The 13,158-nt window shown below is 41.1% G+C and overlaps 2 protein-coding genes across 5 annotated transcripts in view; one reads left to right on the top strand and one right to left on the bottom strand.

Annotated features, from left to right (window-relative positions):
- Positions 1-69: 69 nt before the first annotated feature.
- On the top strand, positions 70-5,188 carry LOC132906260 (mucin-2-like). 2 transcript variants are annotated; one of them, XM_060958274.1, is made up of 8 exons: positions 74-991; positions 1,097-1,661; positions 1,799-2,049; positions 2,359-2,522; positions 2,728-3,266; positions 3,791-4,018; positions 4,143-4,291; positions 4,967-5,188. In XM_060958274.1, the coding sequence occupies exons 1-8, from the start codon at positions 980-982 to the stop codon at positions 4,991-4,993; spliced, it is 1,935 nt and encodes a 644-aa protein (XP_060814257.1). In that variant the 5' UTR covers positions 74-979; the 3' UTR covers positions 4,994-5,188. The 2 variants fall into 2 exon arrangements, with proteins under 2 accessions (XP_060814258.1, XP_060814257.1); XM_060958275.1 differs by lacking the exon at positions 4,143-4,291 and having other exon boundaries at positions 70-991.
- Positions 5,189-5,734: 546 nt separating this feature from the next.
- The window catches only part of LOC132906258 (dopamine D2-like receptor), a 96,708-nt gene continuing 89,284 nt past the window's right edge, over positions 5,735-13,158 (bottom strand). The window contains exons 6-8 of one of the 3 annotated variants that reach the window (XM_060958267.1): positions 11,664-11,858; positions 9,661-10,133; positions 5,735-9,594 (exon numbers count right to left, since the gene is read on the bottom strand). In XM_060958267.1, the coding sequence (XP_060814250.1) occupies positions 9,386-9,594; positions 9,661-10,133; positions 11,664-11,858 (877 nt within the window). In that variant the 3' untranslated portion in view covers positions 5,735-9,385. The remainder of the gene's footprint in view (positions 9,595-9,660; positions 10,134-11,663; positions 11,859-13,158) is intronic. The other 2 variants (XM_060958268.1, XM_060958269.1) reach the window with 2 other exon arrangements.

Raw genomic sequence — 13,158 nt, 5'->3', positions numbered from 1 at the left:
AATTTACATTAAATTTTCACTGACACGTTTACACACACACAGTGCCGCACGTTTGCGCTGAAAATCCACTGCCATTACGTAATAATAAATATTTAATAGCTAATATTCGAATACACTGAATTAATTGAATCGGGTAACTGCAACTACGATACATTTAAAGCTAACTCATAATCAATCGATCAGTGCCTGAATAGAAACTGATAAAATTATTAGTCTAGTCGGCTAGATGAACGAACAGGATTTATACTTCAAGTTATCGACACTTTTATACGGAATTGAAGGTCGAACATATACGAGTGTGGTCGACATATAATTTTTATTACCATCTCTATTGCCTCTTTAAAAGTCAACGAACGTACACTCGTACACCTTTTATGGTTTTGCTACAAACCTTATAATACCCTTATATCCTACGATTGCGAACTCCTCCGTTTCAAAGCGTTCATCGAAGGTCGAATGGTTCCAGATAAAATGAATGGATGTCGACAATTACTAAGAAAAGTTATGAAACATAAAGCAGAAAGAGGAAATTTTACAGCGAGTGTAAATTATCGAGAGCCTAAAGGACGCGTTATTCGTTAAACACGTTGTAAAGATGATAAATTTCTTGCTTCTTGGGTGAAACAAGCAGCTTCGTTTGGATCTTTAATTTTGTTGCAAGGTATAATACAAAGTTTCACTCAAACTTGTAGGTTTTCCGTTACACGTGTGAAAATATATCAGATTCATTGTATATCTGGCAATGAACCTGTCATAGAAAGAGAAAGGCGTCCATCTACATGATTTACCAGATCCAGTTTCGTACCTGATCTGGAAGACGTACAAAACCAGGAGCAGTGGAAAAGATGCGAGTTACAGCTTTTCTCCCGCTTCCTAACTATATAAGAAAGTTGATGGCAGTGATCGACCGCAGACTATCTTTGCGCGTGGTTATACTTACAATTTCTTTCTCGCACTCCGAAACGTGCAAAAAGATCAAATGAAGAAACTGGTGAGTCGTCTGTTTTTTATACCGATCAGTCGACGCTTGATAACAAATTTTAATCAGTGATAACAATATAAATAATTAAAATTACCTGTAAATTTATTCCCTCAGATCGTATTCGTGTCGATGGTTGTGGTTGTCGCTGCGTATAAGAAAGGAAGAAGATACAGTGCCTTGGAAGAGTTTCCGCCTTATCAAGAGACTGCTTGGCATTCATCTTCTTCTCACGGGCAACATCATTCATTTCGAGAGCCATCGTTTAGAACGCAATACTACCAATCTTACCGACATCGACCCTATAGACAGGATTTGGATTCTTTTCCGGAGCAACTGTCTCTCAAGAACCGATTGTTGTTGCGAGATTACGAATTACTGAGAAATCGACTATTTTACGACAACAGTTCATCGTTTAAAAATGCTCCGGACTTCCATAGACAATCTTCGGTCTTTACGAATGGAACACCGTTTAGGAATCAACGAAACAAAGATCAGACGGTTTCTGGAAATGAACAGCGACCTGAATATCAAGACGATCGATATTCCTCTTACCGGCAATCTTTCCGCGATGATTTTCGATTTGCGGACCTTTACGATAAACCAATTGACTTTTACAAAGGACAATCAGAACAGCAACAGGTCGATTCAGTTGGTAGAGATTCGGAGTATTTGAAGCATGGTAAGTACTTTAATCAAAAGAAAGACTGTAATCGATGTCATTTATTAAGAGATTTTATCCTATCCTTTGAATCAAAGATACTTCGAACAGAGATGTTGGGAATGTTCGCGTTATAAGAAAGAATTTGTTTGATATAGGTAACCATGGTCTTGGATATGTGTCTGTGCCACCCATTTTGCCGTATGGAAACGCTCTGCCATTGAGCGAGGAAGCATCCACGACGATGACACCCTCAATGGCTCCGACAACCACCCACAAACCATGGCAACTGTCTACTGTCTCCTCCGCAACTTCAGCTACCACCCAAGTTCATACATCTACAACTTCCGAGTTGAAAATGGATTCGCACTCGAATACGGCGACAATGCCAACCGTGAAATCCGATACGGTGAGCGAAATATACTTTTCGTACATCATGACATCGTATTCAATTTTAGCGGTACAGCACGGGCACAGTGACCATTTTAGTAACATTTCCGCCCAGTCATTCGTTTCTGCTTATACAATTTACCGATCACTTTGCTGGCTCGTTCGTTATTTCTTTGCGACAGTAATAAATGAAGTTTAATCCGACGCTCGAAGAACTTTTAATCAACATTTACCGTAACCTCTTTACAATTTCCCAACTGAATCCGTACGAGCAAAGTAACGACCGCGAATCTTAAAAGGTCCAATGCAAGTTAGTAATTGCTTTCAGCTGGCTGACGCTGCTACCACGGGCGTATCCGCTTCAACGATTTCTACGATACCAGCCTCTATGGTTACCACGAAACAGTCTTCGAACTTGGCTCGTTTACCGACCACTGAAGCTAGCTTACCTGTCATGGACACGGAATCTCCAATCATATCTTTCGGACGACAGTACGTAATAGCACTGTCAAGATTCGTTACTTGTATGATCGATCGTGATTTTTCCTCCGCCACTATCGTACCGTGTCAAGGTGTATTTCTGAAATAACGTTATTAGAACATTACGTCCCGAGGAAATTCGAGCTGACATTCTGTACGATTGAATTAGTATTAATTTTTCCGAATTGTATGCATTCTGTTTCTGTTTTTCTTGCAGAACCGTACCTCCAATTGTATTTCAACCTACTACGTTCACTTCATCCACGCCCTATTATCTCTCCAATGAGTTAAAGGACAAGTTCCAGCAGTCCATGCTGGATTATCTGCTATCACAACAGGCGAAAGATGGTATCAAAAGCAACGTGCAAATTCTGCCGCTGAACCAAGCGCTTCCAGATACGTCGAACAACAGCCTAAACAACAAGATCCCTAGCATGGTATTGAATTACATACTTCCAGAAGAATCAAAGGGCGTTCTGAAGAACAATTTGCAGAGTTCTCTGTTGAGCTATCTGCTGCAGCAGGAATCGAACCACGGTCTACCTTTCCAACAATCATCTATATCGGGAACTGCGAACCATGTTCCATTAACCACGATAGTCGAGAGGCCAACGATGACACTCCCAAGTATACCGATTGCAACTTTGTCAGCGGTTTCTCGGCCAATGCAGACGATAAACTACATTCCAATAACGCCGCCAAGAGTGTCTGCTTTCGTGCCTCAAGATTCGTCCACATCTTCTGGCCTCTCGTTAGGTATAGCCACTTCATACGAATCGATAAGGTTCAGACCAAATCGTTCTTCGATGACCGAGAGGGACTCGCCCCCAGGGATTCCATCGTTAAGAGAAATTTAATCTTTCGACTCTTTTATTGCCAGATCCCAGTGCGAAAGAACCGCGAATCGTGGTCAACTTTATTGGGAAGCCCACTTTCTGCTCGATGCTTTCGCCTCGAGTTCAGTTATAATTCTCAAAATTCCATCCACTCGTTCTCTCTCGTGGGTCTTCAACTTCGATGGATTTCTTTTTATCACCGGGAAAATAATCCCCATACGACATAAACGTCCATCTTTTCACTTCTTCGCTATTACATCGCTTTCGGTTATGGAAGTTTAAAATTAGTTAATCGTATTTTCCAAGTTACTAAATTCGTAGCGATTCTCCGTACGAGCGTGACAAGCAACGTAATATGCGGCGAACGTACGCAATTTCATGGAAGACTCTTGTCAACCGAAATTATGTAATTCTTCCTCAATGATTCACGTGTTTTCACTTCAGGTACACCTCTGTCTTCTGGCTTGTCCTCGAACATATTGAGTAATCATATCGGCAGCACATTCAACAGTCTACCTGGTGGAATAAACACCGATATATCGACAGGAATACACAACAGCCTCTCATCGGACGTTCCCACTGGTGTATCAACTTTGAACTTTGGCGAAAATTTCCAATATGGAGGTCAGTTGCGACCGTTTGAACCGGCGAGGACTCACTCATATTCCACAGGTATATCGATTGTACGTAATTACGTACGGCGGTTGTCCCGTCACGGATTCGTGAACACGACATTCCCGCTTTATTTTTCCAAACGTTCAGAGTCTAATTCGTAGAACGCGTATGGTTTGTACAGGGTTGCAGTTGCAATTAGGCGGCTTCGGAGGGATAGATTACACCTTGCGTTCAACTAGTCCTACTTTACGTTCCACGAATCTCGACATTGGAAAATTGGGATTAAGTTTGCCAGAATTGCCGCGATATCAACTTCCTGCTTTCTCCAAGGTAAAGTTTCGACAAATAGCTGCGAGGATTTAAGAGAGGAGTTGGCCACGAAGAATGTTGAAAGTCCTTACTCGAATGAAATTTCGAATGAATTTTCTTGTTTGCGGTGTTAGATTTTTTCCAACGTGGAATTTCTTGCGTCTGTTATTTTATACAATATGAAGCTCGAGAAATTGGTAAACCTATTCCAGTGCAGCGGATACGTTCTAACTTGCATGATACGCGTATGGGGGAAGTTGGTGCATTCGAGTTCGGTGGCTCGTTTTACAAGAAAATTTTCCCATCAGCATGCGAGAACGTATTTTGTTTCAAATACTTGTAACACGAGTTACGTAGTCACGATGGAAGTTCGCTGGTAATAGCTGACTATACCACGTAGAAATTTTAAACCGTGCATCGATTGTTGCATTTTAATAGAGTGACTTTTTAAATGTTTCCAAACTTAACTGATAGTCGCGAAAACTTATCGATCTGCTGGAATTTTTTCCATAGGTAAATACACATGCACACGAACAGGAACGCGATATAAAGTCATTCGATGCCGTTACAGAGCTATCGTAAACACAGCGTCCATAATGTGGTTTAATTGCGAGCCTCGGCATGAAAATTATGCGGTTATTTACGAATGTAGCAAAATGATTTTACTATATCGTGTATGTAACGTTTTTATTGTAGGTAAAATTGGGTCAACGCTTGTGGTGAACGTAGAAGCTAACTGGACCAATCGGTACAAAACCACGTGTTTATTTATAGCGTTACAAAATATTCTAGCAAGTTGCCAAAGTTTAAGAAACTCTAGGTTACGTCGAGAAATATTTCATAGTGTTATACCGTAAATATTATCTCTATATAATTTAATTAACTATTATAATAGAAATAAATATTTGTTAATAGAAATAGTAAGATTATCAACGTTTCTTGTGAATCAATTTCCGTCAACTTCATCCCTCCAATTTGATTAATCCTGTTTAATCCATTGTCTATACGTATAATCCCTTTTATCATCATTCAATATTGACTCTGACATAATACTATTAACACATCGTGCGTTATCTGGGTTATTGACATTATTCGATCCATCGTACTTTTTCAGGCAGGCTATTTCAGAGATCACCGGCCCATATCTTTCTTCTTACCGCTATAGGAAGCATTCACTGTTTGAGGGATATTCGTAAAAGTCAGCCCGAACCGATTTCGTTGTAGATTCAATTTGGCCAACGTTCGTACTCACTGGCCCATGGACCATTCTCACCGTGAATTGCACCGACTCGAACAAATACCACGAGGACAGCCGACTTTTCGTCTTCTATCGATCTCTAAAAATCTGCAGAGGCAAGTGTTTTCTATACTGGAAAGATACGAAAATGAATTTAATATCTTGCCACTTACCTTGCGCTATATTCTTCCTTCGTAAAGCTAGAACTTGTAAAATGAAAACTCGTCTTCAATTTATACTATATTTTATTAATTTCGACAAGTGTTCGTGTATTCGATTTGTCTTATCTCTGATTAATCGTGTATGTATGTGTCCCATGTGTTCCATTCGCGTGTGAATATGTATAGGTATTGCCATCGGTACATACAGCGTTCTGAATATTCATTTCTTTTCCATTTGATTCGTTATGCTTATAGTTAGTCTCGGCAAATTAAAGATTTATCTCTTACATCTATGCCCTGTATAGACCATTCGTAATAATTATTAAGAAAGTCATAGGAAAAATGTAGTACTCTCTCACGAAAGCGACACGTTTTTCGATGGACATTTAGAAGACATTCCACTTGACTTATATTCGTTTTGTGTTTATTCTTAGTGTCTCGCACCTCGAGGAAGTAGAAACTGGCCTGTTACGAGTTCTCGAGAATTTCCGTGATTCAAGTTCAATTAGAATCCCTGGAAACGTTATCGATCCTTTCGCAGTCAGTTCGTATACGCTCGCGTTCTTTGTCTATTAGATATATATTTACATAGATGCACAGCGCTATCCTCATGTTCTTTTGGTACAATACAGATACACTATATCGCGTACGTATATCATGTATAATACATACACATTTATATACAGAGAAGGGAATGTATCGGGTTAGAAAAATACAGCGATCTTAGCAGAATTGTAAGAAACTTTATAATGCATTTCCAAGTGCGTTGCGTTAAAAGAAAATGCTAGGCTTGTTGATTTTCGTTCAGCGTGGAAATACAGTTCGAGTTTCTGCCTGTTGTCGCGGTTAATCGCAAAGTGATTAAGGAAAAAGCTTTGGTCGGTGCTCCTTCTCGAAGATAATTCTCTCGCGAATGAAAAAAAATCTGCGACTGGTTTCCAGGTATTCGGAGATCGCTGATCCAAAGTTTCGCTGTTATACTGTCGTTAACGACCGAGAGCGAAGGACGGGAACTTTGCCAATTAATAATCTACCGTTGTGTGCGGAAGCACCTTTTATCTTGCGGTGGCGTAAAATGGCACGTGGCACGATCTGTCGCGAATCGGCACTCGTTTAAATTTCACCGGCCCCAATAACTAGGTGAAAAGTTCGTTACGCCATTATGAAAGGGCATAAAGTTCTCAGTCTGTTGGCGAGGATTCTCTATAACGAAACGGATGTACGTAGCTACCGGTTTAAGAGATTTAAGTTCGAGGTACGTGAATTAAGAGGTTCGTGCGAAAATGAAGCGGTATAATATTTTAACCCTGTATTTCACTCACTAATCCGATGCAAACTTCGTTTCTCTCGGTCGATTACGATCAGTTCGACGAATAACGGAAACGTTCGAAGATAAAACACTTGATTTGCGAACGATTCGTTCGGTACGATAAATTATTATCGAAGAATTGTATAATATCTCGAAACAGGTTACCAGGTAAAATGTACGTAACAAAACCTAGCTTTATCACAATTCATCGACAAGAGTTTCCCTAAATATTTGCCTAGCATTTAGCGATACACAATATCGTTACTCTTAGTGTTTAGTAATTGCAGTGTTTCTAGGTTTTAGCAGGCGATCGAGTACGTAGGGACGCGTATCGCCATACAACCGATTGCACAGTTCGAGTAATTCGTTACTAATTTCTACTAATTATGTACAAATATACATTGGAAGTTTAAAGTTACGTGATACGACGTATTCGTAGAACTCATAGAGTAAAAAGCTCTGATTGTAGACGTTATTGCAGGATCGCGGGTCCCGCGAAACAAGTGTTTTTTACGATAACGTTTTACGTTCGCTAGTATTTGGTATCTTCCGTTTCGCGTAGCCCATTTAACACACATATACATGCTCGATAAGCGTGTCTCGGTTGCCAGTATACGGTTAGATATCATGCTTCGTACCTGTATTGATATGTTTGAAAATTCGGACGCCGGGAACTTTAAAAACGTTTGCGGAAAAGGAACACGAAGCGAAGCCGATGCAGGTGTTTCTGCATGCATCGACTGTGTTTCGTTATTTCTTCGATTCTATCGAACGCGTCATGAGCATACAATGGCCATCTTTACGAGGAATTCCTTTGGGCTCTCGAAGCCAGGGGAGAGGCAAAAACAAGCGGACGCCTTCCGCTATCGATTTTCGTTTCCGTAGAGTTGAACGCGAACGTTCCGCGCGGTTAATACACCGAAGATAATACATAAACTTTTTATTAGAATTGGAACAAATGACGTCGTAACGTGCAAATGTTCGACAGAAAAAAGGGACATGTGCAAATAATTTCAACGTGTTTCAAACAATTCACTTTGAAGAAACGCTAGAGGGAATCGAAGGGAAGCGATTGTTACGAGAAACGGATCTTCGAGAACTTCTCGTGAGCGGAATATCATATAAACTTTAAATCCTGTAACTGAGTATATATATAGTTGGATATGTAAATAGTTGAAAAATATGGTAATTCTCTCGTCGAGATGTTAAATGATAAAATAGATCCGAAAGTAGAGATGGTACGATATGCATCGAACACGTTCGACAGACTTACTCGAATTCTTTTCCCTTCCTGCACGAATGAATTTTGGAGAATCGAAAAACACGATCCCAAAGCTTGCACAACCATCGTCCTCTTCGTGGATTTATAAAATTCGCGTATAATTCATGACTCGCGATGCAAGAATTTCGGAAGCTTGTTCTTCGATTTTCTCGCATGCTAGAAAGGACGAACGAAACGGCACGACGAAAGAATCTCGAAACGATACGAAGGAAACGGTGCTTCGTTCGAATAATCGTACACAGTACAAAGACGTTCGATTAGACGCGCAGGTGTACAGAACGCGTAACAGTTTGTCGTGGAACTGACAATTCGGTTCCTTTGCTTTGAGCCAAAAAATATTGCTACACCTTAGGAGCTACGATAATACTGCCACGGTATATTTAATATCCGACAAAGTACATATACGTATAATGTGTTTTCGCTCAAATACGCATTCCATTGATTTCACGTTTTGACCTGATATTTATCGTCTTAATATATCTATTGGAATTCCCTTCTTTCCTTTTCGTGCTTCTCTTATTTATGCAACTAGATTACTTGAAATGGTAGGATAACGCGAATTTGAACGCGTTCAACGCATAAACCACGTCGTTGTGTTTCTAACACCTTGACGCTCGTTTCCCGATTACTTCGTGTATCATTTATTCGACTACTTATCGTTAGCTTAAATATTTATTTGGTAATTCAGCCCTAACATCGATGCACGTTGCCTCCGGTTTCATATCGCCGGGATATCGACCAATGAAATCGCGCGATAGTTGGGTGTGTGGGTGCTGAGAATACTAACGATGATCTGCACTTTCGATAAACAACGAGTAAAAAGTGCGCGATGTAATTCCGTTCTCACTCGTAAAAAGCTTCGATTTAGTTTCGATACGTTGCAATTTGTGACGGCGCGGCTAATGTTTCTCAAGTCCGTCGCAAAATTTAAACACGATTCGGTAGAACGAGCCAGAGGAAGTTATTGGTTTTTAAACGTCTACCTACGAAAAATGGCGCGACTACGAAAGAGGTCTGCGAATACGATAAATACCTTTAGCTGGAACAAATGTTGAGCTGTTCGATTGTCCGATGTCTCGTTGTTCCTGCTTTCGAGATAAACGCGACTTTAAATGTTGTAATTTGTCTAGAAGCTGACCAATTTATGGAAGGCTTTGCGAAATTCGGGATTGAACACAGTATAAATCACGGGATTTACGAAGCTGTTCATGTAGCCTAACCAAGAGGTCACGATGAAAGCAGTGACACCCGGTTGACAGTTCGCTGTCAGCTTCGTGCAAATCGCGTCCATGATGTTGCAGGTAAAGAACGGCAGCCAACAAATTAAAAAGACACCTGTAAAAGAGAATAGAGTTCCTTTTTGTCGCGCGATAGGAAGGAAGAATAATCGACCGGACGTACCCAACACAATAGCCAACGTTTTCGTAGCTTTACGCTCCTTTTTCGCGGAGCTTTTCTCTCGTTTCTTCTTGCTCGCCTTGTTGGCTTTGTATATTGTAAACCGGGAGCCAGAAACGGCATTTTTCTTGTCCTTCTTACAGGTAGACGAGCCAGACAAGACGCTTGGCGTTCGTCCAAGTTGAAGAGGAAGAAGAGAACCGGCGCTCTTGAGCCTCTTTAATTCCTGCTTGTTCGTTTCAGCGCCGTTCTTCTTGGGTTGCGAAGCTTGGCTGGTCGCCGCACTCTTCGGAGGCGGCGACGAAGAAGTGGAGGACGACGGAGCTGAGGTGATTCGTGGATTCGGGCTGGGACTGGAATTCGTTTCTAACGGTTCGTGAATCACCGTGCTGCTCGCTGCACCGTCATATCCAGAATCCTTTCTGACGTTCTGCGTTCCACCCAGTTGAGCTTGAGCCACTGCGCTGAAACGACAACTGCAATTCGAGTATCAGTAGCATTCCAACGATACAGGTTTAGCATATCCCGTCACAGCTTGCAACTCTGAACCTACGAGTGAAAGCATTTCGTGTATCATGATTATAAGGACGAACGTTCGCTTTTATTGCCGAAAACGAAACACGAACGAGAAATTACTTCTTGTAATGGCATCTCGTTCGAAATGTTCGACTACTCGAACAATACACGCCCGTGTATTAACGCGCTATCCACGCGGCTACATGTACGGCTGACAACGAATCTGTCTATGTAATTAAACTTGCTGCACCATGGATGCAGTCGCTCTCGGCGATTAGTTTCGAAAGACATTGGTGCGTGGAGCATGATTCCCGTGCATATTGATCGATAGGTACATATCGATCTTACCATTAGTCGGTGTATCACAGAATTATTACGGCACAACGAATTTCCATCGGACGTATATCGTAACCAGATCCTTGTACGAGAATCGAAAATCCTGCATAGATATACCAACGCGATACCATATGCTTTCAGCGTGCCGCATTCGGCACGACCAAACGAAGAAATCGAATCATCTATCGTTCTTCCTATCTACTCGTTACCTATACCATTGTGCCGATCGCGATTGCTCGCCTTTTTTCTTTTTTACTTACGTTTTGTTACCGCAAACGAATGTATCGATCGAAACCGCGTCTTCCGCGTTCAATCAATACAGTTACTACTGCAACTTGCTGGACCAGTGGACACTCCACAAACAAACGAATCGATTTCACAGTGGACCGAGTTTATCGGTGTTTTGTTCCTATTTTTATCGAATGTGTCGGTGAGTAATTCTTTACGCCAATGAATTATCGACTCGTAGGCAATATAAAAAATTCAAGCATCCTTTCATCCGACTCTTACGCGGAAAATACAATTCAGTCCCTATCTTTTACCGCTCGTTCTTCTCAGACAAGATCGCTCATCCCGTTTCACCGAAGATAAAGTAGCCAGTCGGAAGAATTATAAAAGAAAAAGGCGATGCTTGGGCGGAAAACAATGCCATATAAGGTGCGATACTATCTTAATTCGCAAATTAACTAATCAATTAAGATGTAACTTTAGATCGACTCTCGTCTCTCGAAGTAAAAGAAAATTCATTCCCTCCAATGAACAGTAAAATAGTATTTTTCCTTTGTTCGTTCTACGTCGTTGGTTTTGAATGCTAATTGATTTTAGTCGGTTCATGCTTTGTTCTCGCACCATTGTTTTTAGTCTCGTTAATTTGCTCGAGTAACTTTTAACGCCCCCGCTCTTCGTTTGGTAAGGGAGGCGGAACCTCGAGTGTTCGTCGTTGTGCTTTTTCTACCATCTCCTAAAAATATTTATGCTCCGTTCTATACTACTACTTGTTATGCATATCTTTTTTATTGCTTGCCGTACAGTGAAACTTATTAATTACGAGTTGTTGGGAAAAGGGAAGAGAAGCTTACGAAACAACGCGTTGTTATGCAGCGCGAACGTTCGTCTGCACTGCGGACGATCGAAAAATTTTATTGGATTCTTACGCTGCTTCCTCGACGACAGTGGCCAAAAAGAACTCGGTGCTCTTATCGTTCGAGATGACCACAACAGGATCAAGGGGTGTCTCGTCCTCGTCTTCGTTGCTCCCGGACGCGGTATTCGTCGGCTCTTCCATGCCAGGAGCCACGAAAGCCGCCGCTCCCAACGCCGTCTCCGCAAACCTTGCCACAGAATACCCACTACGTGATCTTAGTCAAAAGCCTCTAAAAAAAAGCTTCTACACTTAGCATGCTTTTAGTATTCCTCGGCGACGCGCGGCGTTAATCCGGCAAAGGGGAAAAGTTAATCTATCATGCACAAAGCGACTACGCTTGCGCTCGCGACTTCGTTCGGAACTTTGCCACGAACAAAGAACCTAGCTTTTACTTCGTTGAATGTGCCCTTCGCGATTCACAGGGATCCTCGGCTGCGTTTCAGCTAAAATGAAAGTCGGAAAGTAATTCTTTTCTGACGAGGGAAAAGCTCGAACCTTTGATATTTCAACTGGCTCGCTTTCGATCGATCGGACCGATAACACAATTATCGAAAGAGAGCAATTTAGAATTACTTTTGCGGCAGACGTTTACCTGTTCGATCTTGCGGTACTGTTCGAAACGAATTACGAGTAACTTCTAATCCATTATCGCGAGCATACTGCGTGGTTACAAGTTAAACTTATTAAGTAATTTCATGCCGTGAATTAATATGAACATTCGCAACCGGCCGCGTACTCCGAATAATCGGATTATGGGGATTCGATATCGTTAGAACTTGGATTGGCGATTCACAGTTCGATCTAAACGATAGTTCCACCAACTTTGTCGCGTTTGTTTGCTCGAAACTTTCGCCCTTATCCTTATCGATACGTTCGATATGACGTTTTAAAAAAATTTAGCGAGAAGAAGAGATAATTAATTCTATTCTCCGAAATTCCTCTGAATAACAAACAGACGAATTGGAAAGTTTTCACGCTTTGATATATTTCGAATTAAGCTAAATTTATAAGCAATCGAATCCTCGACTGCTCGTTTTAATATAGTCATTGACTGTAATAATCTACGTTGATACGTAGGATAATAAGAAAGGGAACTACTTGTATCTTGTAATCAGGATGAGTACAAAGATATGTCGACGGTAATGTTAACGATACAGGGGTAAAATCTACAGGAGTAGGAGAGCGTATGGGAAGGGTGGAGTATCGGGCGAATTTTGAATACAGGCCTGAGATTACGCTGAATGCATGGGACTCAGGGGAAAAGATACGGTCGTATAGCCAAACTGTGTGACTGTCGTTATAAACATCTAATTGTAAGTCTAACTTATCGATGGTGTTTGTACAGGGTACTATGCAACCGTAGGAACCTGGAAGGAGCCTATAAATAATAATTAGGCAACCGATGCGTCACATCTTTAATACCATTGCAAATTACCTACCTAGTTGCGTTTGAATATAAGTATACATATATATATATATATATATCTATACATGTATATACCCTT

The sequence above is a fragment of the Bombus pascuorum genome, chromosome 4 (assembly GCF_905332965.1).
Source record: "Bombus pascuorum chromosome 4, iyBomPasc1.1, whole genome shotgun sequence".
Lineage (NCBI taxonomy): Eukaryota > Metazoa > Arthropoda > Insecta > Hymenoptera > Apidae > Bombus > Bombus pascuorum.
Note: the sequence above shows the minus strand (reverse complement) of the source record. Positions and strands in the feature narration are given on the sequence as shown.

Excerpts from the sequence above, each read along its gene's own strand:
- LOC132906260 (XM_060958274.1), top strand. Across the intron at positions 2,523-2,727 it reads ATCATATCTTTCGGACGACA|AACCGTACCTCCAATTGTAT; the intron begins GTACGTAATAGC and ends TTTTTCTTGCAG. Across the intron at positions 4,292-4,966 it reads AACTTCCTGCTTTCTCCAAG|GTAAAATTGGGTCAACGCTT; the intron begins GTAAAGTTTCGA and ends TTTTTATTGTAG.